We start from the raw sequence: 24,649 nt of genomic DNA, 5'->3' as shown, positions 1-24,649 counted from the left end.
ATATTAAAAATCCTCCAATCCCTAGTCTGCGGTAGGAAAAACAAAGTAGCGTAACCAAAATGTTTGCAACTCCACAGTGATGGCTAACTGCCCCCGTTGTGCTTTTGTGTTTATCTTGTCATCTAGCCATTGAACAATCTCCCTGCCTGTTTTTATTTCTAGTTTGCCCATTTTCAGAAGGAGTCATTGTCCTCAAAATGAGCCTTGTAGATGTTAGCATAGGTTTGAGTGTGGAAGTGTGATCCAAGTGTCCTGTTGTTACCCTCCAGAAGATGCAGAGTGGAGCGATTACATCAACACATCTGGATGACTGCCAATGGCAAGAATAGACTCTTAAAATACAACTTATACAAACAGACGCATACATGTACATACATGGCAAGAGCTATTTAAATAATACTTCATGTATCTGTATTTTTGCTGATGATTTTTTAGGTGGACTATAAGCTTCTTAAGGCTGGGTGACACTCCACCTTTTTAATTATACAGTACTAATTAAGAGCTCTTCCACAAAAGTGTAATTTTTTTAACAATCCATAAAACATAGAAAAACACTTTGTAAATGAGTACATGTAGAGAAGACTACCGATGGACATGTTTTCCTCAATTGTACAATGCCCTTGAAGGGAAGCTACACACAGACACTTACTGATCTGGATCAATGCCACTGTAAGATGTGGTTCTGTGCTCTCCCAGAGGCCCCTCTTTGCTTTCCTTCACTTCCTTTTCCTGTCTGCAACAGGAAGTCACCCTTGTCGGGCTTCAGATGGCCTTCTTCATGTCGGTTATCAGGAAAGGGAGAGCTCAGGATGGCACTTAACAGAATTTAACAGATGAGGTTCTGTATGTGTTAATACAGGACACGTGCTTTTCATTTTTTCACACGCACTCAGACTTTACTCTCTCGTCTATTTTTGGAGAGATGTGTTTTGGCCCCGCCCCATTAGCTTTGCTTGATTGAATCATTAAAGTCATCTACCCACTCCTAAGTGGCAGCGCAAAGCTCCCGTCACACACCATCACTGTCCACGCTGTAGAAGCCATTGTTGAGGGCTCAGCCGTTACGCAAGAACCGTGCTTGCAGTTGAAGGTCACGGTTCAGGTCAGGTTACCCAAACAAGCCGGAATCCAGAGAAAGTTTGACAACACGCAGTTTGACTGTTCATCACGTTAAGTGTCAGGATCTGCTCGTAATATCTTGTTTTTTAAATCTGTTGGTGGTTGTTTTATTTGCTTTTGCATGTGTGTTAATGGCATTAGCGGTGCCAGGTCATGTTAAATGGAGTCTGACTCACCCTCCCCTAGGCTCTTTTCTTGGCACTTTGCTCTTCTATGATTATTGTGTCATAGTGATATTGCAAGGGCAGCGGGGCCGTGCCCTGGAATTGTTGTCTGTAATTTACGTGTCAGCTGAATACCATTAATGTGAATGTATTGTCTGTATTTTGAACACTCAAAGAACTGGTAAACAAATGATATAGTATAACATAAATGTTTTCTTGTTTTGTCTTCTCACTCTTTTTCACTCCTGTCTGTTTCTGTCTTTTATACTTTCTCCTTCCCTCACTGTTTCCTCCTTAATCTCACCATCTCTCTTCACCCTCTGTCCTTTCATCATCAATTCTGATCTCTCTCTCATCCCTTTCTTATCTCTCTGTCTCCAGGTAGCGATAAAAATAGTGGATAAGACCCAGCTGGACGATGAGAATCTGAAAAAGATTTTCAGGGAGGTGCAAATCATGAAGTTGCTGAAGCACCCCCACATCATCCGCCTCTACCAGGTACACATTTACACTCACCAACGGAGATAATGCACTCTGCTCATATCTTACGTCTGAGACCAATGGCCCAATAGGATAGAATTTGGGTTGGTTTAACAAGATCTGATGTTACCTGCTGTTGTTTGGGGTGTTAACTGTACCACGGTGTTGGAAAGTGCAGGTATTTGTTGTTATTAAATGATATAATATACCTGGAAAGATTATTTTCACATGCATGGTTATACATCTGGGGGGCTCCTGGCAGTTTAAACCTAATCTAATCACTTTGACACGAAACGTAATGCTGAAACCTCACACATGCAGAGACACACTACACTGATTAAATGGCAGTTTTTGTTCTATTTAAATCTACCCCCGTGTATGCCGAACACTGCTTACTCATTCTGTTGTGTAATGGGTGAACCGCCCATCACTGCATGATGGCCTGTCAGAGGGTCTGCAGGTCCTGGTTGTTATCATTTGTTTATATCTTCAGGTGATGGAGACAGAGAGGATGATCTATCTGGTAACAGAATACGCTAGCGGTGGAGAGATATTCGGTAAGGGAGTTCCCCAATGTTACCTTGATGTAAATAGTCTTCATCTTCGTCTCGCCCTCTGCTTTACAGTTTGTGTTTTTGTTTTTTTTACCAGTGTCAAAATACAGATTATGTCAATTTTAAGGATAACTTTCTTCAAAAGTTCGAACAATGCTGATCTTAAATTGTTAATTTTGCCAAGTAAAAATGTAAATCTAATTAAATGTTGTTTAATTAAGGGTTTTATTTTGTGATGATGAGTTAGCTCTGCATCTTCCTCCTTGTGATACTTTTGTTTTAGTTTAGCTAAACACCGCTTGATTTTTGAGTTTTGCCATTTTTAACTTCGTTTTTGAACTTATTATTCTATTTGTAGTAGTATGCCTCTAAAAACCTTCGCTATGTCCCATTGTGCTGCTTTCTTGATGATTTAAAGTTGTGATTTATTGGCTAAATCGGAACAGAATAATATTCTTCACCTCCTGTATATTCAAAGATACAACCGAGTACCATAAATCTCTAAACTGTACATTTTATGTGTGTGCTCAGACCACCTGGTGGCTCATGGGCGTATGGCGGAAAAGGACGCCAGGAAGAAGTTCAAACAGATTGTTGCAGCTGTCCATTTCTGCCACTGCCGCAACATCGTCCACAGAGACCTGAAGGCTGAGAATCTGCTGCTGGACCACAACCTCAACATCAAAATCGCAGGTATGTGTATTTACCCTTGAGAATGTTTAAGTGGGAAACTTCACTTAGTGGGTTTGGGCTCTCTTGTCGAGGAGGCGTAGGCAAGTGTCAACATGTGCTTTTGGAGAATTTTCTTGTGTTGATTGAATTTACTCGAGTGAAGTGATAATATTGAATAAAGCTCTCCTCTCCCCGTCAGATTTTGGCTTCAGTAACCTGTTTTCTCGAGGACAGCTGTTGAAGACGTGGTGCGGCAGCCCTCCCTACGCCGCACCAGAACTCTTTGAGGGCAAGGAGTATGACGGACCTAAAGTAGATATATGGGTGAGTAGAGTTTTAGGTGTGCATGTGGCCCTGTTGTTCTGCAGGGTGTAGCTAATTCACGCTCTGGATTTAATAATAATTACAATGATCGTTTGTTGAAGTTTGTTTAGAAATGATGTACTAATGGTTAGTTTCCTGCTGTCGTTTCTATCTTTAGAGCTTAGGCGTGGTGTTGTATGTGTTGGTGTGCGGCGCCTTGCCTTTCGATGGCAGCACTCTACAAAATCTGCGAGCGCGCGTCCTTAGTGGCAAATTCCGCATCCCCTTCTTCATGTCCACAGGTAGGACTCTAGTCAGCTCTTACTCTTTCCAAAGTGTCTTTACTTCCTCCTCCAGACCGGACAACTTCTTACTGCAGTTTCATGCTTGTGATAAAAGTTTCACATCATTTGTGAGATTTGGGATTTTATTGGTTTAATTTTCAGATAAAGTTTCAACATGCATGAATAAAACCATAACTATAACTCTACAAGTTGTTAAATAAAACGTATATTATTGGGGACCCACCTGTGGGACCCCCCCGGGGACTACAGTGTGCTTTGAGTATTGAGTCACATAAATGAACTCCCTGAGCATAACAAAAAGAACTGAGATAACAAAGTTGAAAATAAATGTTTTCTCTATGAATAATTCAAAGCTAGTAAAAACTATTGCATGCACTATAGTGACCTTTACTGTCTCTTTGCATGTTTTCTCTCATTTCTGTTATGTTTCGAGTGGTGTCATTTCAGGTATGTTTGTGTGTTATTGCAGACTGTGAGTACTTGATCAGACACATGTTAGTGCTGGAGCCCAGCAGACGGTTGACCATGGAGCAGATCTGTAAGAACAAGTGGATGAGACTAGGAGATCCAGACCCAGACTTCGACCGGGTGAGCCCCCTCTAGAAGACTATGTCTTAACAATGACAATAACTTCCTGGAATCTCTGCTGGTTGCCTGACAAACGCTCACTGCCAAGAAATAGTTCATCTTTTCTAACTCTCCCCCAGAAAGCAAATATACGTATATCCCTAAAATGTAGAACTACTTCTTTAACTTAAAAAAAAAATGGAGTAGGTGCTCCAAACTGTATAAGGAAAGGCTATGGATGTTTTGACACATGATATTAACCCCCCCCCCCCACCTCTTCTCCCTTCTAGTTGATAGCGGAGTGTGAGCAGGTGAAGACGGAGAGAGAGACGGAGCTCATCAATGAGCAGGTGCTGATAGCCATGCATGACATGGGCCTGGACCGAGAACGCACACTTCAGGTTGGATACTAATACATAGCTGACTTGCACTAATATAGTAACATTTTCTGCACTGACTTTTGTTAAAAGTAGGGCTGTAACGGGACACAGGAGTCACGGTTCAGTGTGAGCTCGTTACAGAGGGGGTTTCCAAAAAAGGCAACCGGTCACAATAGGCTATACAACTGAAAAGCATCTCTTACGCTATAAAACGGAATATACAATGCAATGATCAGCTGCCACGTGTTGTCGGGTCAGGGTGTTGTCCCCGTCACACCCCTTCAGTTCATGAAAATTAATTGCAAGATTTTGGTTGCCTAAAAATGACGTGTTCAGCATTTGGTTGCACTCCAACCTGTCACGTCACTTCTTGTTCTAAAAGACCAAGATGGCGATGGCCAAAATGCCAAAACTCGAGGCTCCAAAAATGTAGCCCACAAACCAATGGGTGACTTCTTTTATTCAAACGCTGGCGTTTTTATTTGCGATTATTGTGTTGTGACTCGCACAGCAATTTGCTTGTTGCCCTAACCTCAGCACATTGCTAACGGTGCTCGGCTGCGTGCACTGGCCCGTGACGATTCCGCATTAATGCCATTAGAACCATTTACAGCCCTATTTAAAAGTCATCTCAGCAACTTATGTTTATCCTGCCTTTTCCTCTCTAGTCTCTACAATCGGATGCATATGATCACTACAGTGCCATCTACAGTTTGCTGGCTGACCGCCTCAAGAAACACAAGACCCTGCGTGTTGCCCCGCCCACACCACGCTCCATTAGCTACCCCCTTAACGCCGTACAGGTAATTCATTGTCCACTGGTGTTGGCATGATATGTTGGTGGCTTTGGAACATACATGTGTCAACTTTTAGCACAGTTTGATAGTATTCTGGAGACTTGGGGTCATTTATTCTATAATTATCTGATTATTCTGTCTATACGATGAATTTAATGAATATGTATAAACCAATTCTTTGTGGATATAATGTCATTATATCGAGAGCTTCTTCATTGTCATAAAAGTAACTGTTGATTTGTGAGAGCGTGAAGAAGAGTACGCAACTGTTTCTTCAGTCTTACTAAGTTATCAAGTTTGTCCACTGAATGTGGTTGATTGCTTTAACCCACATCTGCCAATCCCTTTGCCCTAATGAGATTGCTATGCTAGAAAATTAGTACAATCGTCACACTTCGTGTCTGTGTGTGTGTGCGTGCGTGCGTGCGTGCGTGTGTGTATGTACGTGCCCAGCAGACTGATCCGCAGGGTAATCCCGTTAGCATGACCGTTCCACATGTCCAGCTCATCAACCCAGAGAACCAGATTGTAGAGGTGAGTAGACAGTAGGGTGGTGATGGCCTAGTGGTCTAGTGGTACGGCTTCCAAACAGAACACCAGATGGTTGTGAGTTCAATAACAGGGATGCACTATTGTGCCCCTGAGCAAGGCACTTAACCCTGAGCTGAGACTGTCCCTGTAGTTAGTTCACTGTAAGTCGCTCTGGATAAGAGCGTCTGCTATGACCTGTAATGTAGACGATGCTGTCCACAGGGTTGCATCACCGTGAGGGTCATCATGAATATTAAACAAGCTACGACCAGGCACACGTTTTGTTCATATAGTGACTAACTGCTTTTTAGGTTTGACTGGTAAAAAGTTGTTGTCCCTTAACCAAGCAAGGAATTGATGCACCACTTAGTTTGTTGATTCAGTCAACGCAAAATATGTTTGATGATTTGCATCTTTGTAATCACTGACTGTCTAGCATTTATGGTTTACGACTACCGTTTACCACTGTCAGTGTAGCTCGGGAGCCATCTCACACACATAATCACACATATATGCACACACGCACTCAAACGAAACACACACAGCCTCCAAGTTGACTCACAAATGCTGTGAAAACACAACAATGCGTCAGATTACTGCATTGCAGCAGGGATTTCAATAGAAGACCTGAACTTTGAAGCATGGATTTGTAGAATTTCCCTGTTAATAATTAGATTCTAGCAGATTTAAGCAGTATAACAATGGCTCACAAGATTTCTTAAAGGCAATCACGGCAATAATATAATGCTAAATTAGGTTTCTAAATATACCTGGGCTGTCGTTAATATACCTGGGCTGCCCACCCAAGTGTGTGTGTGTGTGTGGGAAACACCTCCTTGAAATGCATTTAAAAACAGATATGATCTTTAAAAACATAACCACAAAAGTATGCGACACATACTATCAAAGCGCGTTACTAATGACCAAATATGTGTCTATTCATTGTTTAGCCGGATGGCAGCATGGCACTGGACAGTGATGAAGGGGAGGAGCCATCTCCCGAGGCCATGGCGCGCTACCTTTCAATGAGGCGGCACACTGTGGGAGTACCAGACCAAAGGTAAAACACAGCTCTCCGATCTATCAGTGATGTTGTTGCTACTGCTGCAGTATGACAAGAAGTACTTTTACTCTATAACTGGTCTGTAATTTCAGGCGATAACTCTAAAATCTCTGTCACCTCCAATCATTTCCTTGCATTTTTATTTACACCAACTGTTTGGTGAAAGTAAGTCTGTATCTTTTCGGGATTTCCAATTTTTAACATTTAAATAATCTATCCAAAAGAAGACACTAACTAGTATATCAGCTAGTTTCTACCACGTACACGTAGCCATTGACTCCTTCCTGACGTTCTCCCCTCTCCCGCCACAGGACGGAGATGCAGGAGGACCTCCAGAAACTGCCACCAGGCTTCACTCGTGGTGCAGTGCCCCAGCCCCCCTTCCCCCAACTGGCCCCCACAATGAGCCAAATGCACACTCTCATGCCCACACAGAGCCTGCAGCCCACACAGCAGCTGGAGTACAAGGTACAGTCAGTTGGGTGAGGTTGGACGTGGGGTCTTTCAGTTTGCATTAGAGGTAGTAGAGAGCTCAAACATTCTTCATGTTATCTTTTTACTTTGTTATCTGTAGTAGTTATTTGCATAATAACACACAATTCATTCATCTATGAATTCATTCATAGAATTAGGAAATAAGTGAACGATTTGCTTTGATTTAAAAACATCTTTGCATTAGTAGTTTCTATTATGCACTATAAGCTGCTTAGAGCTAGTGTTGGAAAGTTAAACATGACATAATTCCCTCCCTAATATGTATTTTATATTGCTGTGAAAACATCTCCTTCAAACTGTATTTATTCAAGTCTCTCGCCAAAAACAACATTATACAAGATTACATTCAAAAACATGATAACGTTATAATTTACCTTCGTTCGATACTCATATTTACTGAATAGAGCTTGAATGCATCATAATGCAACTCAATGCAACCTTGCATTAACGTTAACTGTTAGCTCCGTTATTTACCTGAGCAGGACTGTGCTGCCCACCGACTGCTAGTTGCAGACTAGAAAGCATTAATGCCAATCTCCTGATCGCATATTATTTACTGAATATCGCCGGATCAATCGGGACATCGCTAGTTGGAAGTCATCAGTTACATTTTCAGAAACTTTGTGGAGACCTTCCACAAATATCTAACTTTATTGATTTTCCTCCTAAAATCTGACTTCCTGTGGATCCTCCAGGAGCAGTCATTGCTTCAGCCACCTACCCTGCAGCTGCTTAACGGTATGGGCCCTCTCGGTCGAAGAGCCTCCGACGGCGGAGCCAACATTCAACTACACTCAACTCAGCTCCTCAAGAGGCCCCGTGGGCCCTCACCACTTGTCGCCAGCCCGGTGAGGATCTGTATTTCTTTGTGTGCAATCTCTATATTCTCCCCTGATATAAACTGTAAGAGTGTTGACTGTCATTTCTTTGTCTCTCCTAGCACCCTATCCCTGCCGTAGCTCCGGTGGATGAGGAGGGTTCAGACGGAGAGCCAGACCAAGAAGCAGTACAGAGGTAACCCACGATGACGGTTTTTGGTGAAGGGGTATACTGTACAAGGGTGCTGTCTAAACTGGATACTCTGGAGGGCCCGTAACCTACCTGTGACAACAGGTCTGTGGGTTCTATATGAATGTTGAATTAAGAATTTGGCTAGTTTAATAGTAATTTTCTCTATGCATCAATTTTATAAACAGTTTATATGATTAGTTAGATTTACATTTATTCTTTTGAGGCTTCATTTCACATCTAGAAGGATTTATTAGTTGTAAAGATGGGAATGCATCTTTTACAGGCCTTGACATTATATCCAGTTAACTGAACAACTTTTTGAATACAAAAAAAAGCAAAAACACTGAGCTTACCAAAAACATAGTGGAACCACACAGTGTAGGTTAATAGACATTTTATACAAGAAGTCAGAAAACTCGTACAGTATAAGAGCATTGACGTATAAGAAGCTGAAATCAGGCCAGGCTAAGGACAGGCTTGGTATATGGAGTTGTGATGTTGGATTCAGAAGTCCAGATTAGTGTTTCCCAGCTGCTCCTTTTCAGACAGCACCTTCTGTAGACTGTGCTGGTGTCCTGGGTTGCTGGGAGTGAGTGCCTTTAGGCTGCTCTGCTTTTTCCCACGGGAGGTGGCCACTCTGCTGTGGTGCTTACCCCATCACTCCTCCTTTCTCCATCGCGCAAGTGCCTTCTGCCACAGTTGCAAACTGATTCTGCCACCAAATGCAGCCCTCCTATCTTTCAAACTCTTTGGCCAGGAGCTTCTTTATCTCTTTCATTTCAGCAAGTGCCAAATTATTCTCCGGACTTTCTCACTCTTTCTCACAGCTTTGCTAACCCTGAAGCTTGCAAAACCAATGAAAAAAAAAAAAAAGGCATCCAGTCCAATCCTAAATTGGAAGCTGGGGGGTGTGGGTGTGGGATACCCATAAGCTATAACATCCATCTATGGTGTAATTTTATTTTATGTTTTTCTGATTGGCTAAGATGATATGAATGATGGCACCCATTGGCAGAGGTGGGTAGGTGCGGGCCTATCCCCCCGTCTCCATTAGCCAATGAGGACAGAGAGCTGACCAGCGCTGCTTCCTGTCTCCCACCCTCACCCCCGTCCTCCCCCCTCCCTGCGGCCCAGGTACCTGGCGAACCGCTCCAAGCGGCATACGACGCACGCGCTCACGAGCACATCGCATGGCGAGCCCTCGGCAGAGTCACAGCGGTCCCAGGGCCCCCGCCAGAGGGGGGGCTGGGCCCTCGACACACACACCCGGTGAGGGGACACACCCGCTCCGAGCTGTATATGCACAAACACACACGCACTCAAACACACATTAATGAGGGGCATAGTAAGCCTAACTCTGTCTTTTTCTCTCTCTCCCTCTCACACACACACACACACACACACACACACACACACACACACACACACTTGCACACACAGCTGATCTCACATACACATTGGTGAGAATGTACCCTCACCAGGTGAAGGTTTTGCACCTTCCAAAGAAAAATAATATTTTTTGTTAAAAGTGGTGTTTGAGGTTGGAGGGTGTGACATGACAGACATATCTCCACATCACCAGTAAACAAAATAACCTTTTCTTCCCCATAAACCTGGAAAGAGCAGGTATGTGACCGGTTCAGATTTAGCAGATTGTTCTTGTATGAGCAACCCCCGCAAAGCTAAATCTTTACTTCTATGTATTTACTCTCCAATAGCGGTCATATCTTTGTGTTTTTGGTGTTGTCCAATTCTAGCTTCTCCCTCCAACTCAGTTTAGAAAGTCTTTTGAGATACTAGGTGTACTTTTGTATTTGGATGCAGTGATAAGCAGAACCTGTAGTGTAAAATCTGGCTTGATAGTGGGACATTTGTGGCTGTTAAAGAAAAAAACATGCTCTGTTGAGCTACAATAGATGTGCAAAGCTAGAAGCGGGATCTTTTGTTTATGAAATACTTTTTTGGCAAACAGATGAAGTGATCTGCTGGCCATCTGCATGCCAACTCATTGTAGTTTATGTGCTCTTTACTATGCTGTGAAAAGTAACTTATCTCCTCAACTTGCCATTGATGACAGCGGTTTCTCAGTGCAGTGCTTAGGAAAGAGCTTATTTGTAGAAACAAAACCCTCAAGAAGCATTCCTTGTAATGTCCCATATTGTCAGTGTTGCCCTTAGATAAAGTTCTGTAAACATGTGTGTGTATGTCTAATATATATATAATGTCATTTAGCTTTTTAACAGATGATCAACTGTGGCATTTATTATCCTAAAAGATTTTTGTCTCATTGACTTCAGCTGTTAATAAGGTGCAGTGACCTCCGGTAGCCAATTTTGCACAGTTCCTCTTGAAAGTTAAACTTCCTTCCATAATCTGTCTCCCACCCTGTCATGACCGACGGGATGGATTAAATTATTTGAATAATAGCTGCTGAATTTGTTTGATGTATCAGTGTTGTACATTTTAAGATCCAAAAAATCTTTCTACACTCAATATATCACAGTCATTTAAAGTTGTAATATTTTGTGCAGGCTTGAAGTGCTCAAGCTTCTCATGTGTTTTGTTTCTGTGTCTGTGCGACTGGATGTGTGTGTGTCAATGTGTCCGTGTTATCTGTCATGGTGTGTGTGTATTTGTGTACACGTGTTTGTGTCTGCTCCCTGTGGTCCCCTCCTCAGATCGAGCTATAAGGACTGTAACACCCTTCATCTCCCCATGGAGCGCTTCTCACCTGTCAGGCGCTTTTCTGACGGCGCAGCCACCATCCAGGCCTTCAAGGCTCACCTAGAGAACAGCAGCATCATTAAGCAACTCAAACAGGTACATCACCCTATTTAATATGGACGGATATCATCTATGTTTTTCATGCTTGCTTAACTTATTGAGAAATTGAGTTGTGTCTGTAGGAGATAATAACAACACTTCTGTGGTGGGTCGATAGGGTTATTTATCAATACCAATGACTCAAAAATGACTTCACCAAGTGCTGAGATTTCCGAAATTCCCCTGTAATCTGTAGTCTGCTTTGCCATAGCCTTTTTTAACTGCTCATAGAAGCAGGACGCCTCAGTGCTTGCAAACAGTGACGCAACACATTTGGCTAAAAGACTAAAAGTGCAGAAATAGTGATACATTACAACTAGTCTGATGCAATTCCGACTCTCTTGGGAATACAAAGCAAAGTTCTGTGGTATTGCGTATCTGCTCTATGAGCCGAGGTACATTTCGTAATACACCAGTTGGTGTAAGATGCGGACCACTGCACCCCCCCCCCCCCCCCTGCTCCAGTCTGCCCCCTCATGTTCCCTCCTTTGGTCTCAGTTACCATTTCAGTTCAAAACAGAAACAGCCAAGCTACAGTAATAATTGTGGTATTCAAAGAACTTTTAGAAAGGTTTTTGTCTGCTGAGTTGCAGTATTTAAAGAAGAAAAGATCTACAGTAATATTCTGAGCAAGATTAGTGCCATCATTCAAATCAAATGTATTTGTATAGCCCAATATCACAAATTATACATTTGTCTCAGTGTGCTTTACAGACTGTACAGGTTACGACACCCTCTGTCCTTAGACCCTCGCATCGCACAAGGAAAAACTTCGTAAAAGAAACCCCATAATTAAAGGGGGAAAAATGGAAGAAACCTCAGGGAGAGCAACTGAGGAGGGATCCCTCTCCCAGGACGGACAGACGTGCAATAAATGTCGTGTGTACAGGATAAACAACATAGTACAAATACAACATTTGACAGAAATGATGTCGTGTTGAAAAAGAGAAAGTTTGGATGAATCCAGGAAAATGTCAAAAAGGCTTCCCGGTGTCCAGCAGGACCAGGTCAGCAGGCGCAGCCACGATTCATGATCCTGACGTAAACTTTATCAGTGGCAACCTGCCACATGAGACACAGAAACTCCGGGGATGATGCCCCGGATGATGAGTTAGTAACATATATTTACATAAATGCATACAGATAGAGAGGGAGAAGAAGAGAGGGAGGAGAGAGGAAGAGAAGGAAGAGAGCAGGGAGGTGTCCCCCGGCAGTCTAAACCTATAGCAGCATAACTAGGGGCTGATCCAGGGCAAACCTGAGCCAGCCCTAACTATAAGCTTTATCAAAAAGGAAAGTCTTTAGCCTGCTCTTAAATGTGGAGATTGTGTCTGCCTCCCGAACACAAACTGGAAACTGGTTCCACTGGAGAGGAGCTTGATAGCTCTGACTATCTGGGTTCTTCCTCTCAAGTCTTGGCTTTTCCAAGCAAGGCTGTGAGAGAGAGAAGCGAGGAAGGGAGGCTACTAAATGATAAATCCTTGGTTGGCGACGTCGGTTACTTGTGACGTGCTGCTCAGTTGTATGTGGTACGAATGTCCACAGAACCCCTTATGATGAGTCCCAAGCAGCTCTCGTTCACCACTAATCTGCCACGGTCAGCATGCCAGTTCAACATCACCACCCCAGTGAAGATAATCAATAGTATGTTTTACTGTTGTTGATTTTAATCATCATTTGAAATTCCTATTTAAATCTTCTAATTTCTGTAAGGATCAGTGTTATTTGTTATGATTACTTGCATTATTGTTATCTGCACAATAATACACCACATGGCTGCGTTAGAATGTGTGCATGTCGGTCGTTTTGTAAAATAAAGAAACAACTATGTGATGTAGGACCCCCTAGGTGGTTCATCTCACAGGGTTTATCCTTATGAATAAACTTGTACAACATCATATATTACACAAAGAAAATCTGAAATATTTAAATTTTTCACATGGCAAATATCATACATGTCAAAACAGTAACAAGATTAAAACATTTTATGTTGAGCTGTCAACATATAGGGAAAACTGTCAGATTATTCCATCAGATATATTCATTCATTTACGTGTAAGCGCCGCTTTAAATTCTTTGTAAAATGAAATGGAGGTTTTTCCCCATGGTGTTTGAAACACTACCACCCAAACAGGATTTTAAATAGTGGGTTATGTCTGGTGATCCTTATTATAAAAAATGGTGAAAGTGTAGTGAGATCATGATGACGGGGAAAAAAGACAGGTCTTAAAGATACAGTAAGAATTTGTATGTGACCCTTCACTCCAGAAACCCCTTCACTCCAGTAATCTCCTGTTTGTTTTGCTGTTAGTAAGCAATATGTCCAACGTGTAAACTAGCTGAACCGGTTTGAGCAGAGTTATGTAACACGGACACAAATACACTTGCAAATGCACAACATACTCTGTTTCCTAAGAAGAGTTTAAACTCTTTTCACTTGAGAAGACCTCAAGCTGCTTCTTCAGACATCACATCATTCACAGTGACACTGCAAAGGGATTACCTCACGCAGGTACGAGGTGTGGGTCAGGAGGATAATCATCATGATCACAGTGGGTGCTGCATTTCAGGCATGCTCTCACGTGCTGGGATTATCATCGCGCTCACGTGTTAAGAAGGTTAATATGGGTAGAGAGGTTAACACAAACATAACCAAAACCCGGGTAAAAGGATTTGACAACTTGGAGTAAACAAGTGCAGGGACGATTATACAACCTCCGTCTGCATGCATGTTGGAGCTGGTGAAAATACTTAGACATTAGGTTTAAACATCTAAATGTGCTTTTGCAGCACAATAATATTAACTGAATGCGATTTAGCAACATTAAAGAAAGCATTTGCTTAATTGGATGAGTACACCTGTGTTGTTCACGCCATTAGATAAGTCTGCCAGATGACGACACATGGTGTTAAACTTCCACTGGGACATGTAAAGTAGATGAAAGTGTTTAATTTGAACACTAAACACCATAAACTAATTTTTCACAACTCAGAACTGGCACATAAACTGTTGTACAGTATATACATGTGAGATGAATAGTTCTGAAAGATGGAGATTTCTATAGCTATAGTGTACAAAGGTTAACAGTAATTGATTAATTGCTGTTAATGTTTTACTCTGGCAAGACCAGAACGACATGCAGTAGATGTTGTTCTGCTGAACCTGGGAAAAACTCATTTGCAGCCATTTTTTGAAGTTTTGGCTACTCTACATCCAGCACATTACCCTCAGTTGAAATGACTTCCCTTGTTGCCATATGAGTTTAATATTTGGGGAACCGTGTCTGTGTTTTCCAATAGGAGTGTGAGCAGCTCCAGAAAATGTACGCTGCTCAGCAGGATGAGCGACTCCTGGAGCACACCCAGCAACAGCATATCCTCTACCAGCATGAGCAACAAATCCTCCACCAGCAAATCCAGGTATTTAAAGCTGACAAACAGCCGTCATAAAGATGTCATTGCATGCCAAAACCACATTCTCCTTGCATAGGGATTTAGAAAGCACTGTGATGTTGGCAACCTTTCATGAAGGATGGGTTGAGCTGTGTACCTTGTAAAGCGTTGTGATCATACTTGTATTGCATTGTGTTAGCTTATGGCATCTCTTGAATTATGCATGAATTATATTGAACTACGTGGGTATCTATTAAACATAGATGTAAGCTTCATATAAATGTGTATTGATTTATTTCACCCAAGGCTTGTATATCCTGCACTGTGGCCTCATCTGTCCTCAACTTGAGTCCTCTCTTTGGGACGCTTCATATTAGCACTTATATCATCTTGTTGAGTCAGCACCATATAGTCGTTATCACATAAGCTAATAATGATTTAGGCTTTGAGTCAAATGTAAAAGGGCTGTACTGAATAGTCTTTAAGTTTTATTCATATAGGACTTTCAAATTCTAAATCGACATTCGAATGCTGCGCATCTTCTTGTTTTTGCTTCTTGTCTATTCATTCCACTAAACCTGGTGTTTCTGCACAGTTGAAGTTGCAGATAAAGATAATACTAGTATTAATAGTATTATACTATTTGTAGAATTGGTGTGTACAGACTTGGGCGATCCAAAGTGTTGTAAAGTCCAAATGCTTTTGAAAAAAGATGGAAGTCATTTTCCCCCAAATTCCCAACATATTTTTATCTCACAAAATATTCTTCAATTGATATTTGTTGTCGTTTAGCCTTTTAAAAACAATGTTTACATGTGGGTCGAAAAACTGTTTGCTATCCCGCTTGCCACACTTAAAGGAAGGCAAGCACCTGTATTAACTGGGAGGTCTAGCAGCAATTATAACGGCACCATTACGTTTATATGACCACAATAACAACTATCTTTTTTTTTTGGGGGGGGGGTGATGTTGAAATATTACGACATACTTGAATGAATCTTCATTTGAAAACCTCCAATAGAGGTTTTGAATGTAAAGCAATGACATTTGGTACAGCCATTAAATGTAATTTCGCTTTACCTGCAGGGTCTGTCTTTAGGCCATGGAGAGAGCCAGCCCAGTCATCTAACCCACCAGCTTCAGAGGTACACACACACACACACACACACACACACACACACACACACACACACACACACACACACTACTCATCAGCTATTGAACGGTGAACAATGAACTTGATACCGTGGTGCAGTGCTATCGACTGAAATGTTACATCATTGTCGTATCTCTCTCTTCTCTCCTCCTCTCCTACACTGTCCTGTCCTCCCTCAGGTTGCATATCCAGCCCTCCAGCCCTCCGCCAACACATCCCAGCAACCACCTCTTCAGACAGCCCGACCAGAGCTCTCCGCCTGGCTCTGCAGGCATAATGCAAGGGCATGGTTAGTAATACTATTACTGGAGTGTTTCAAAGTGCTTCTTACATTGTAACTGATATTGTGACTGCAAATGGATAGATCCATCTTCCTCTGGTCATAATCCTTTTTGACAGATGTTTATAAACAGGTGACTTCTTATTTCAAAGCTTAGTTTTTGACAGTTGAGTTATTACATTTTCATTAGTTTTTTTTAAATGGATACGCTAGGTGTAATTCAGGCCCGTGATTACTTACTGGCTCACACGCGTTCACTCTTGACATTGTGTAATGAATACTAGAAGGTAGTTTATGCTGACTCAATGAAAATGTTTTTTCAAGTGTGACCAAGGGCAGCAGGTGAGTAAACATGTCGGTCATCAAGAACACAATGACTTGTGATTAGTATGTTGAGATAACAACTGATTGTATTCACTCATCGTAACGCTGCCATTAGTTGAAAAGTAATAATTGAAGTTAAGTTGGCACCCATCGATGCAAGCTTAAATAGTTAGAACGAAGACCACCTAAACTATGGAGACTTCACAAAGAAAAACAAGCAAGGGTTCATGAATCAATCTATGCAAGACTTTCATTTGCTCCGGTCTGTTTGGGAACACAAATTGTAAAAATTTGCCCTCATTGCCAAAGGGATTTTGGTGGGTGAAAGAGAACTTGGATAATGATGCCAGAGATTTTACTCTCATGACTCCTCTCCTCTCATAGGAGGTCCGTCACCAGTGCAGTACCAGCACGGTGCTCCAGCGCTTTATCAGGGCCCGAGTGGCAGCCCACCTCCCACGGGCATGCCTCGGGTCTCTATACCAACCAATCAACAAGCAGCATCTGCTCGCCCCACCGTCCCATTGGCACAGGGTGTACCTCAACAACAGCAGGTGACTGCGAAGAGCCAATCACATTTTCTCTCTGCTGATGGTTACATGTTTTGTTTTTAAATAAATGATCTCTGAAGATAAAGGTCTAAAGGTGATACTCTGTTCAATAATTAATATTAACGTTGACTGTTTTTGCAGGTGACCATTCAGGTTCAGGAAGTGGAGCTGGGAGGCGTAGCACAGAGACAGGGTGGCTTTTTGTCCACGCCAGGGCACAGAGTCCTCGGGAAGCAGCTCAGCGCAGACAACGCTGAGACGCACAGGTGATCCCCGTCAATCCTGTCACCGCGTCCCCTAACGGCGGCCAAACCCTCCAAACAATACCAATGGACTGTTTCTGTGTCGTCTTCGTCTGTTCTTTTGTTTTATCTTTGTTTTGTTTCTCTCCATGACCTCATCACCTCCATGCTCCATGCTGTATTTTATGTTAATCATTGTACGTGTTTTACATTTCTGTCTCGTCCACTAATTTTCTACAAATTGTATTTCGACACTTTAGTCAGTAATACTGTGGTTTAGCCTAGATATTTCGTGTGTGAGATTGCAGACTTTAAAGGAGATTATTTGTTAACAGTAGAAAACATGTAAATAATGTAATGTAATGTAAATCCCCCATCGACTTTGCTGAGATGACATCCTCAACACATTCTCCACCTCAGTGTAGCTGGGTGAGTCATTGGATGTAAGTGTTTTGGAAGTGTATGTAGAGTCCCCAACAGTTGAAGTAGGATATCCGTCATCCTATAACCCCTGACAACATCATCTCATAAACCGTCCCCTGTAACCAGGAATGCATTCACTGAGAGATCTTCAAATACACACTTAATCTAAATGTATCCTTTCACCTCTCAGTGAATACTTGAACTGGGAGTTGAGCTGAAGTGTTTGCTAGGCTGTCTGTGTGGGATGATTTATTGAAGGTGTTCTGTAGATTGTTGAAGGCTAAAAGAAAAATAAATACATTAATATTTGCATAGTCTGAAGAGGATTGGGGGCATGTTGATGTTAGACAACAGGTAGCTAATTATCTTTTGCATTCCTTCCTATACAGTCGCAGCCTTGGCCGCTTCACATCGGGCTACGACCAGGCTCAGTTCAATCCCCACCTCTTCTCTGGCGACGCCGCCTCCCGGGGCGTCTCCGGAATGGTCGGCTCCTACGGCCACTACCTGCAGGGAACCTCCCTCAAAGTCCCTGGCCTGGAGGATTACCAGAGCGGCACGGTTGGGGTCGGCAGCTACGGACCCCCCTCTACACTACAGCAGGCCCTGCTCTCACCGACTCCTTTGGACTACCGCCCCCAACAACAGCACGTCACTCCCACCCTGCAGGGCCTTCTGTCACCCCGCCACTCTTTAACTGGCCACGCCGACCCCAGGCTGCCGCCCCAAGACCTGGCTGCCCTTCTGAAGAGGCACAGCCCCCGGCCGTGCCAAGCAGCCCCCACACCACCCAGTGGTGCACCCCAAGAGTATGGAGAGATGCTGCTTCACTGCCAGCTGAGCCAGGGTGAGAGCTTGGAGCCACCGTCACCGCAGGGTGCCTCCGGAGGCCAACACTACCACCACCTCCTCCAGATTCGACCCCCGGACGTCCAGCCACAGCAGCACCCAGCCCAGGTACCTTGTCCCAGCTTACCTCACTCTGAGAGCATGGAGGAGGATGAGGTGCCGGCTACCTACCACCACCCACACGAGGGCCTCCTGGCCAAGGCAGGAGATGGCCATGAGCTGCTGGGGCCTCCCCAAGGAGGCACCCCGCCCTACAGCTCCCCTACACACAGGCATGGCGGCTACATAAGGAATGCTCCAGCAACTAGAGGTAAGATCTGTTTGTGCAGCTGTTATAAGACTCGATACAGCATTTCTTAGTCCAGGGTCTGTCCTGTAAAGCTGCAAACATGAGTTGGTGATCGCCAACTATTTTGATAATCAATTCATCGTTAGTTATCTTTTCATGCAAAAATATTAAAGTGAATATTTTTTTTCTGGACTGACACAACCAGACGTATAAAACCCTCACCTTGAAACTAAGATGATTTCTGATCATTTTATTTTAAATTACATTTTAAACGATTAACCGTCAAAATAATCGATAACCTTGACTGAGTTTTTGTAAACTGTCTTTCATTAGAAGATCTCAGACATTAAGATATTAACATCAGAGCAGTTTGTTTTGGACTTTTCTTAGAAACATCATTACACGGTTTATTCTGTGTCCACATAAATCTTTTCTTTTCTGTCAGAATCTGAGCATGTGGAGTGCAGGCCCCAAGGGCAGGCCATGGAGGTGCCTGATCATAATGGTGTGGGCTATTCGCGAGGTCCCACGGGTGACAACTATAGGTCCCGTGGACAGCTACAGCGCCACCACACCATCCAGACCTGTGACGACGCCTATGTGAGTCAAATTTAGCTGTAGTCCTACAGACCCTGATTATACTTTGTTAGCTGCAGTTAGAGGTTTAATATGTTACATTTCCTTAATAAAATGGCTTAAAACCACTAGACTCATATTATATTTTATGTTGAGTTGTTTAGTTACATTTTCCAAATGTTTCCAACTATTTTCAAACCCAGAGAAATCTGTAATTTTATCAAGGTAACAGTTTTACTTGGTTGCCTGTAATGGCGACCTATCCCTTTTGGCGTTGTAGTTGTCTGCCAGAAGCCGTCATAAATTGACGCATCCTGTTTTAAACAACGTTAGTCTTTTTTAACCGGATAAAGGATTTTAGTCATCGGACGTCTGGATCTTTAGGTTACCAGAGAAACAAGCTGAGCAAACGTAAGCGATTAGCTTGTAGGGAAATACTGATTTCTTTTAAACGTGAAACTGCTTTTTTCAGTGTATTTACATGTTTTTATCACCGGGTCGTTTGTTTTGGGGAGGATGAGACCTCTGCTGATAATTTGGCTTCCGTTAAAACCCTTCTGAACGATGAACACTGAAGGAATCCTATGACTGAACGGTGGTGAAGAGAGCAACTCCCATGATCCCACGCTACTTCACCATCACTACCAAACTCCGTCTTTTGTTACTGTTTTGATTGAGAGACCCCCTAGTGGTAGAAAATAACAAATTGTTTGTTTAAGCCTGCATCTTTGACTAAAGAAACTGGGATTTCCAATGTGCTATAAGTGTGGGAGATACTATATGTGGGGGATACTATATGTGGGGGATACTATAAGTGGGATACTATAAGTGGGATACTATAAGTGGGATACTATATGTGGGGGATACTATATGTGGGGGATACTATATGTGGGGGATAGGGATACTATAAGTGTGGGATACTATATGTGGGGGATAGGGATACTATAAGTGGGAGATACTATATGTGGGGGATACTATATGTGGGGGATAGGGATACTATAAGTGTGGGATACTATATGTGGGGGATAGGGATACTATAAGTGGGATACTATAAGTGGGATACTATATGTGGGGGATAGGGATACTATAAGTGGCGATATGTGGGATACTATATGTGGGGGATAGGGCTATATGTGGGGGATACTATATGTGGGGATAGGGATACTATAAGTGGGATACTATAAGTGGGATACTATATGTGGGGGATAGGGATACTATAAGTGGGATACTATAAGTGGGATACTATATGTGGGGGATACTATATGTGGGGGATAGGGATACTATAAGTGGGATACTATATGTGTGGGATACTATATGTGGGGGATAGGGATACTATAAGTGGGATACTATAAGTGGGATACTATATGTGGGGGATACTATATGTGGGGGATACTATATGTGGGGGATAGGGATACTATAAGTGGGATACTATAAGTGGGATACTATGCAAAAGAGATGGCAGGAACAGTCTCACATTTGTATGGCATGTTGGTATTGGCTGGGTTAATGGAGAGTATGCCAGAGCAGTGCTGCAGAGATCCTTTTTATTAGGATGATACTAAAGGCAGAAAGCAAACATTTGCTTTACTGAATGAGCCTTGAAGTCGTATGTATTTAGATATAAACTGTAAGCATTCCCAATCAACCAATCAAAGGTCTAACTCATCATAGCTGCTAGAGGCTGCTCATCAATCAATAGGTTGTTTTTTTAGAAACCTTTTTTCATTCCATTCCAGGATCAGGCAGAGCCCATGTCGGGAATGAGCCTGATGGCCGGGAAGGCACTAAGCTCCGCTCGCATGTCGGACATTCTCAGCCAGACGTCACTGACGGGAAGCCAGCAGCTGCACCAGCGGGAAGATTCAGGTCAGTAGGAGACACGCTTTCATCTACCTGAAAATACAAACTTTATACACGTTTGTCCATATCAGTAACCGCTGCGTTTTTTTCCTCATGCAGCGTGTGATGTGGAAGAGGAGCTCCATGCGGCAGCCTGCTACCCCTCCTCCTGCACCAGTGACATGCTCCTCAGCTACAAGCCCCCTGACCTGCAGTACAGCATGGAGCAGGCTGGGGTCTAGCACAGGTACACACACACAGAGTAAAGGCTCGGTAGTAAGAGAACATCTTCCCCGTTTGTCCGGGAATCATTTAAATAGCTACACACACAGCCACATATACAATTGCAAATTCAAGATTTTCCCCATAATCTTTAATGCCAGTGTGTGGCCTCAAGCTGTATCAGCTCTTTATTACTAGATGAGCCAGTTAACAGCCAAAGCTTGTCAAACAGGTTCCTTTTGGTTCCACCTCCCCCTATATATTAAGTTTGTGAAACTCTAATTTGTTGTCACTTAAAGTATTCACCCCCATCATGTTAGTATTTAGTTAGGCATCTTTGGCAACAACCATAGCATGGAGTCTTATGTTTGTTATGATTAATTTGTTCTTTCTTTACTGAACTAGTTGCTGATTTGTTGTGAATGTTTCTTGTTGTGACTAGCCAGCTTTGGACCTTCCTGATACAAATCTTAATACAAAGAAGTCCTAGGGGCCTTTTTAATTTGTCACAACACACAATGTTGTTTATTTATAGCACAATAACATCTGACTTAATGCGATGAAGAAGTGAAATAATCAGTATACTGTTACGCATGTGCTGTATATAGATATGTCGTTTACCACGTGTGCAAAGTGCTGGAAAGTTTGGACACGCACCTTGAAAATGCTTTAAAAGTGCTTAAATTTGACTTTTCTAAAAGGCGTTGGAACCCTGATGAATTGTTTCTTCTTTCCCTCTGCCTTCTTTTAGGAAGGGGTGCATCCTGTGTACAGCGGTCCATATCAGCCATCCTGAGTTGTGTTGACTTGAGTTGAGCAGCATCACGCCAAACCACCGTTCTTTGCCCAAACGGGAGCGCTCTACGTCCATCTGTCTGTCTCCATCTGTCCTCGAGAGGGCAGTCTGCGCAAGAGAGGGGGAGTGTGGGTGGGTGTAGATATCAAAGGGGTGGGGGTTCACAGGTGGGGCCTCGGGATTCAAAGGTCAAAGTGCCAGCATTTTTCTGCACAGACATCCAGCATTCATTGCCGCAGGTTGTCTCCTCTTTTCACCTCCCATCATGGATAGATTTATGGTTCCACTCCTCCATCTTTCGACTCGACCCTCCCCTCACCTCCTCCCTGTAAACCTGCACAACCACCCACACCCATCTGCCGCCCTGACCTGATCCTCCCCTTTCACCCTTCGTCTTCTAACTGTTGGCATACTTCATTATGTGCCTCATTGGCCAACGCATTGATGCAGTCATTGTTGTAAGAACATAGAGTCCAATAACACAAAGAAACATGCACACTGCTGCCACAAACCCAAAGTATTCACATTAGGTGAGAGTGTGTGTGTGTGTGTGTGCGTGTGTGTGTGTGCGTGCGTGCGTGCGTGTGTGTGTGTGTGTGTGCATGACTGAGAAGAGGTGAGCGGAGGGGAAAGGTGTCTGTGAGGTTCAGTCTGCTCCTCCATCTCTCCACCCTCCTGCTGTCCTGCAGCAGATCATTCCGGAGCGGGCTGAGATCTCAGCAGCGGTGGCCCCTTTTCGGCCCGGTGGCGGCAGTTTTGGGTCAGGCTCCAACTGGGCAACAAAACCGCTCTCTCCAAAGATGGAGCTCAGTGACATCGCACAGGACAAACCAGCTCTCTCATTGTGTTTTTTCTTTTCTCTTAATTGTTCTGGCATTCATTTTATTTTTAATTTTAATTTTAAAATTCATTTCTACGGCTAATGTCCATGTAGGCATTATGTTCAATATTGTTACTCTTATTGTTATTACTGTTTTCTGTAAAAGAGGTTTTATTATAATGAATATTATTATTATTATTAAAGGAAAACAGTTCTGTGTTGCAAGGAAGACAACATTGTTCTTTGATTACTTAAGTAATTCTGCACTTTCGGTTCAAGCTATCCCCTCTCTGTCTGTTTCCAGCCCTCTTTGCAGTTCCTCGCTCTGTCATGCTGTTATCCCGCTTTTAAAATCCACTCTCCCCCCCCCCCCTTCTAACTTTCCCTACCTTGGGTTACCCCCTTTGCTCCATCCTCCTTGCCCATGTCAGTAACAGTGTATTGCATTGTGGGTAGTTTTACCAGACATTTGCTCCTTTCCTTGTACAGTGATGCCATGTATAGAACGCTATTGCAACTTCTGTATCAAATACTTTCTTTTTTGTTACTTTCTTTTTGTTTTTAGATGTTGGGGAGGCTTTTTTTTATATTGGTATTGTTTAACATTTGTATTTTGGATGTCTTCAAAAATGTTTTCTTTTTGTTTGTTTTATGAATCTTGAGATTTCTAGCCAAAAGAGGACAGAGAGAAGAGACGATCTTTCTGTGTCGTAAAAAAGATTGTTCTTATTTGTTTTAATATTATTATATCGAGACACTTGAATAAGAGGAGAGTAATTATTTTTGTGTTGCTTTTTAAAGTATCATTTCAATCGATGTTGTGACTGTCATTCTTGTTGATGTTGGGCCTGTTTTCTGTTAACGGGGCAGTTGTGGCAGGCTATACAGGGTCAGGCTTTGGTCTTTGTCTGGGTTGGTTCGGGTGCTACAGAGACTTGACATTCAAAAAAAAAAAAAAGAGACAAAACAAACACCAAGGGAATAACTTGTAATATAGCTGACATATCATCCTAAACATCCCAAGTGTGGAGATGAACAAACCCACTCCTGTGTCTCGCTGCCCTACCTATCTGCTGTGATCCTCCGGCCATCTTTTACTACATTGGCTTCTGATCGGACGACGCCTTACGGACACGGCGCCTCCTCCCAGGCTAAGCTTGTTACTATGGCAACCAGTGAGGAAACTACGACTCGACCTCCTCGCCCTCCTTTTTGGTTTTCTTTAACTCATGTCGTTTCGGCCCTGGAAGGAAAGATCGGAGGAGGTGAAGACTGCGTTTCATGAACAGTTAATGGATCTTGTTGTAGTTGGATACATCTAGACACACCTTCAAACATTCAAAGGGAAACATTTTTCGGAGGTAACCATAGGAAGGAACAGCTTGATTTGGACTTGAACACAGCAGAGGAATACAAGGTTGTGGCCAGAGCAATGCAGGGTGTGCCCATCTTAAACATATCTACCAAGGCCTGTGCCCTAAGCTGAGTCAGGCTCAAGCACAGCCAGATGGAGGCTACAGCACACTGGGGACCACAGCAGAAGATTGACCCTCCCTCTTCTTAAATTTAATTTGATCGTTTGGCTTCTATTTATCCTCCTATATACTGAGTCTATATTGGGCCAG

General features: G+C 42.9%; 1 protein-coding gene across 4 annotated transcripts in view; it reads left to right on the top strand.

Moving 5' to 3' along the window:
* sik3 (SIK family kinase 3) overlaps positions 1 to 24,367 on the top strand; it is a 33,316-nt gene extending 8,949 nt beyond the window's left edge. Inside the window, exons 2-26 of one of the 4 annotated variants that reach the window (XM_029445933.1) lie at positions 1,665 to 1,781; positions 2,257 to 2,320; positions 2,849 to 3,010; positions 3,189 to 3,313; positions 3,471 to 3,594; positions 4,067 to 4,185; positions 4,455 to 4,565; positions 5,213 to 5,347; positions 5,795 to 5,875; positions 6,823 to 6,932; positions 7,247 to 7,403; positions 8,126 to 8,278; positions 8,371 to 8,444; positions 9,576 to 9,710; positions 11,120 to 11,261; positions 14,565 to 14,684; positions 15,744 to 15,802; positions 15,993 to 16,102; positions 16,802 to 16,971; positions 17,110 to 17,234; positions 18,023 to 18,792; positions 19,217 to 19,371; positions 21,084 to 21,213; positions 21,307 to 21,433; positions 22,160 to 24,367. In XM_029445933.1, coding sequence (XP_029301793.1) covers positions 1,665 to 1,781; positions 2,257 to 2,320; positions 2,849 to 3,010; positions 3,189 to 3,313; positions 3,471 to 3,594; positions 4,067 to 4,185; positions 4,455 to 4,565; positions 5,213 to 5,347; positions 5,795 to 5,875; positions 6,823 to 6,932; positions 7,247 to 7,403; positions 8,126 to 8,278; positions 8,371 to 8,444; positions 9,576 to 9,710; positions 11,120 to 11,261; positions 14,565 to 14,684; positions 15,744 to 15,802; positions 15,993 to 16,102; positions 16,802 to 16,971; positions 17,110 to 17,234; positions 18,023 to 18,792; positions 19,217 to 19,371; positions 21,084 to 21,213; positions 21,307 to 21,428 — 3,570 coding nt within the window. In that variant the 3' untranslated portion in view covers positions 21,429 to 21,433; positions 22,160 to 24,367. The remainder of the gene's footprint in view (positions 1 to 1,664; positions 1,782 to 2,256; positions 2,321 to 2,848; positions 3,011 to 3,188; positions 3,314 to 3,470; positions 3,595 to 4,066; positions 4,186 to 4,454; positions 4,566 to 5,212; positions 5,348 to 5,794; positions 5,876 to 6,822; positions 6,933 to 7,246; positions 7,404 to 8,125; positions 8,279 to 8,370; positions 8,445 to 9,575; positions 9,711 to 11,119; positions 11,262 to 14,564; positions 14,685 to 15,743; positions 15,803 to 15,992; positions 16,103 to 16,801; positions 16,972 to 17,109; positions 17,235 to 18,022; positions 18,793 to 19,216; positions 19,372 to 21,083; positions 21,214 to 21,306; positions 21,434 to 22,159) is intronic. The other 3 variants (XM_029445934.1, XM_029445935.1, XM_029445936.1) reach the window with 3 other exon arrangements.
* Positions 24,368 to 24,649: the final 282 nt, after the last annotated feature.

This window comes from Cottoperca gobio, chromosome 13 (genome assembly GCF_900634415.1).
Source record: "Cottoperca gobio chromosome 13, fCotGob3.1, whole genome shotgun sequence".
Classification (NCBI taxonomy): domain Eukaryota; kingdom Metazoa; phylum Chordata; class Actinopteri; order Perciformes; family Bovichtidae; genus Cottoperca; species Cottoperca gobio.
Note: the sequence above shows the minus strand (reverse complement) of the source record. Positions and strands in the feature narration are given on the sequence as shown.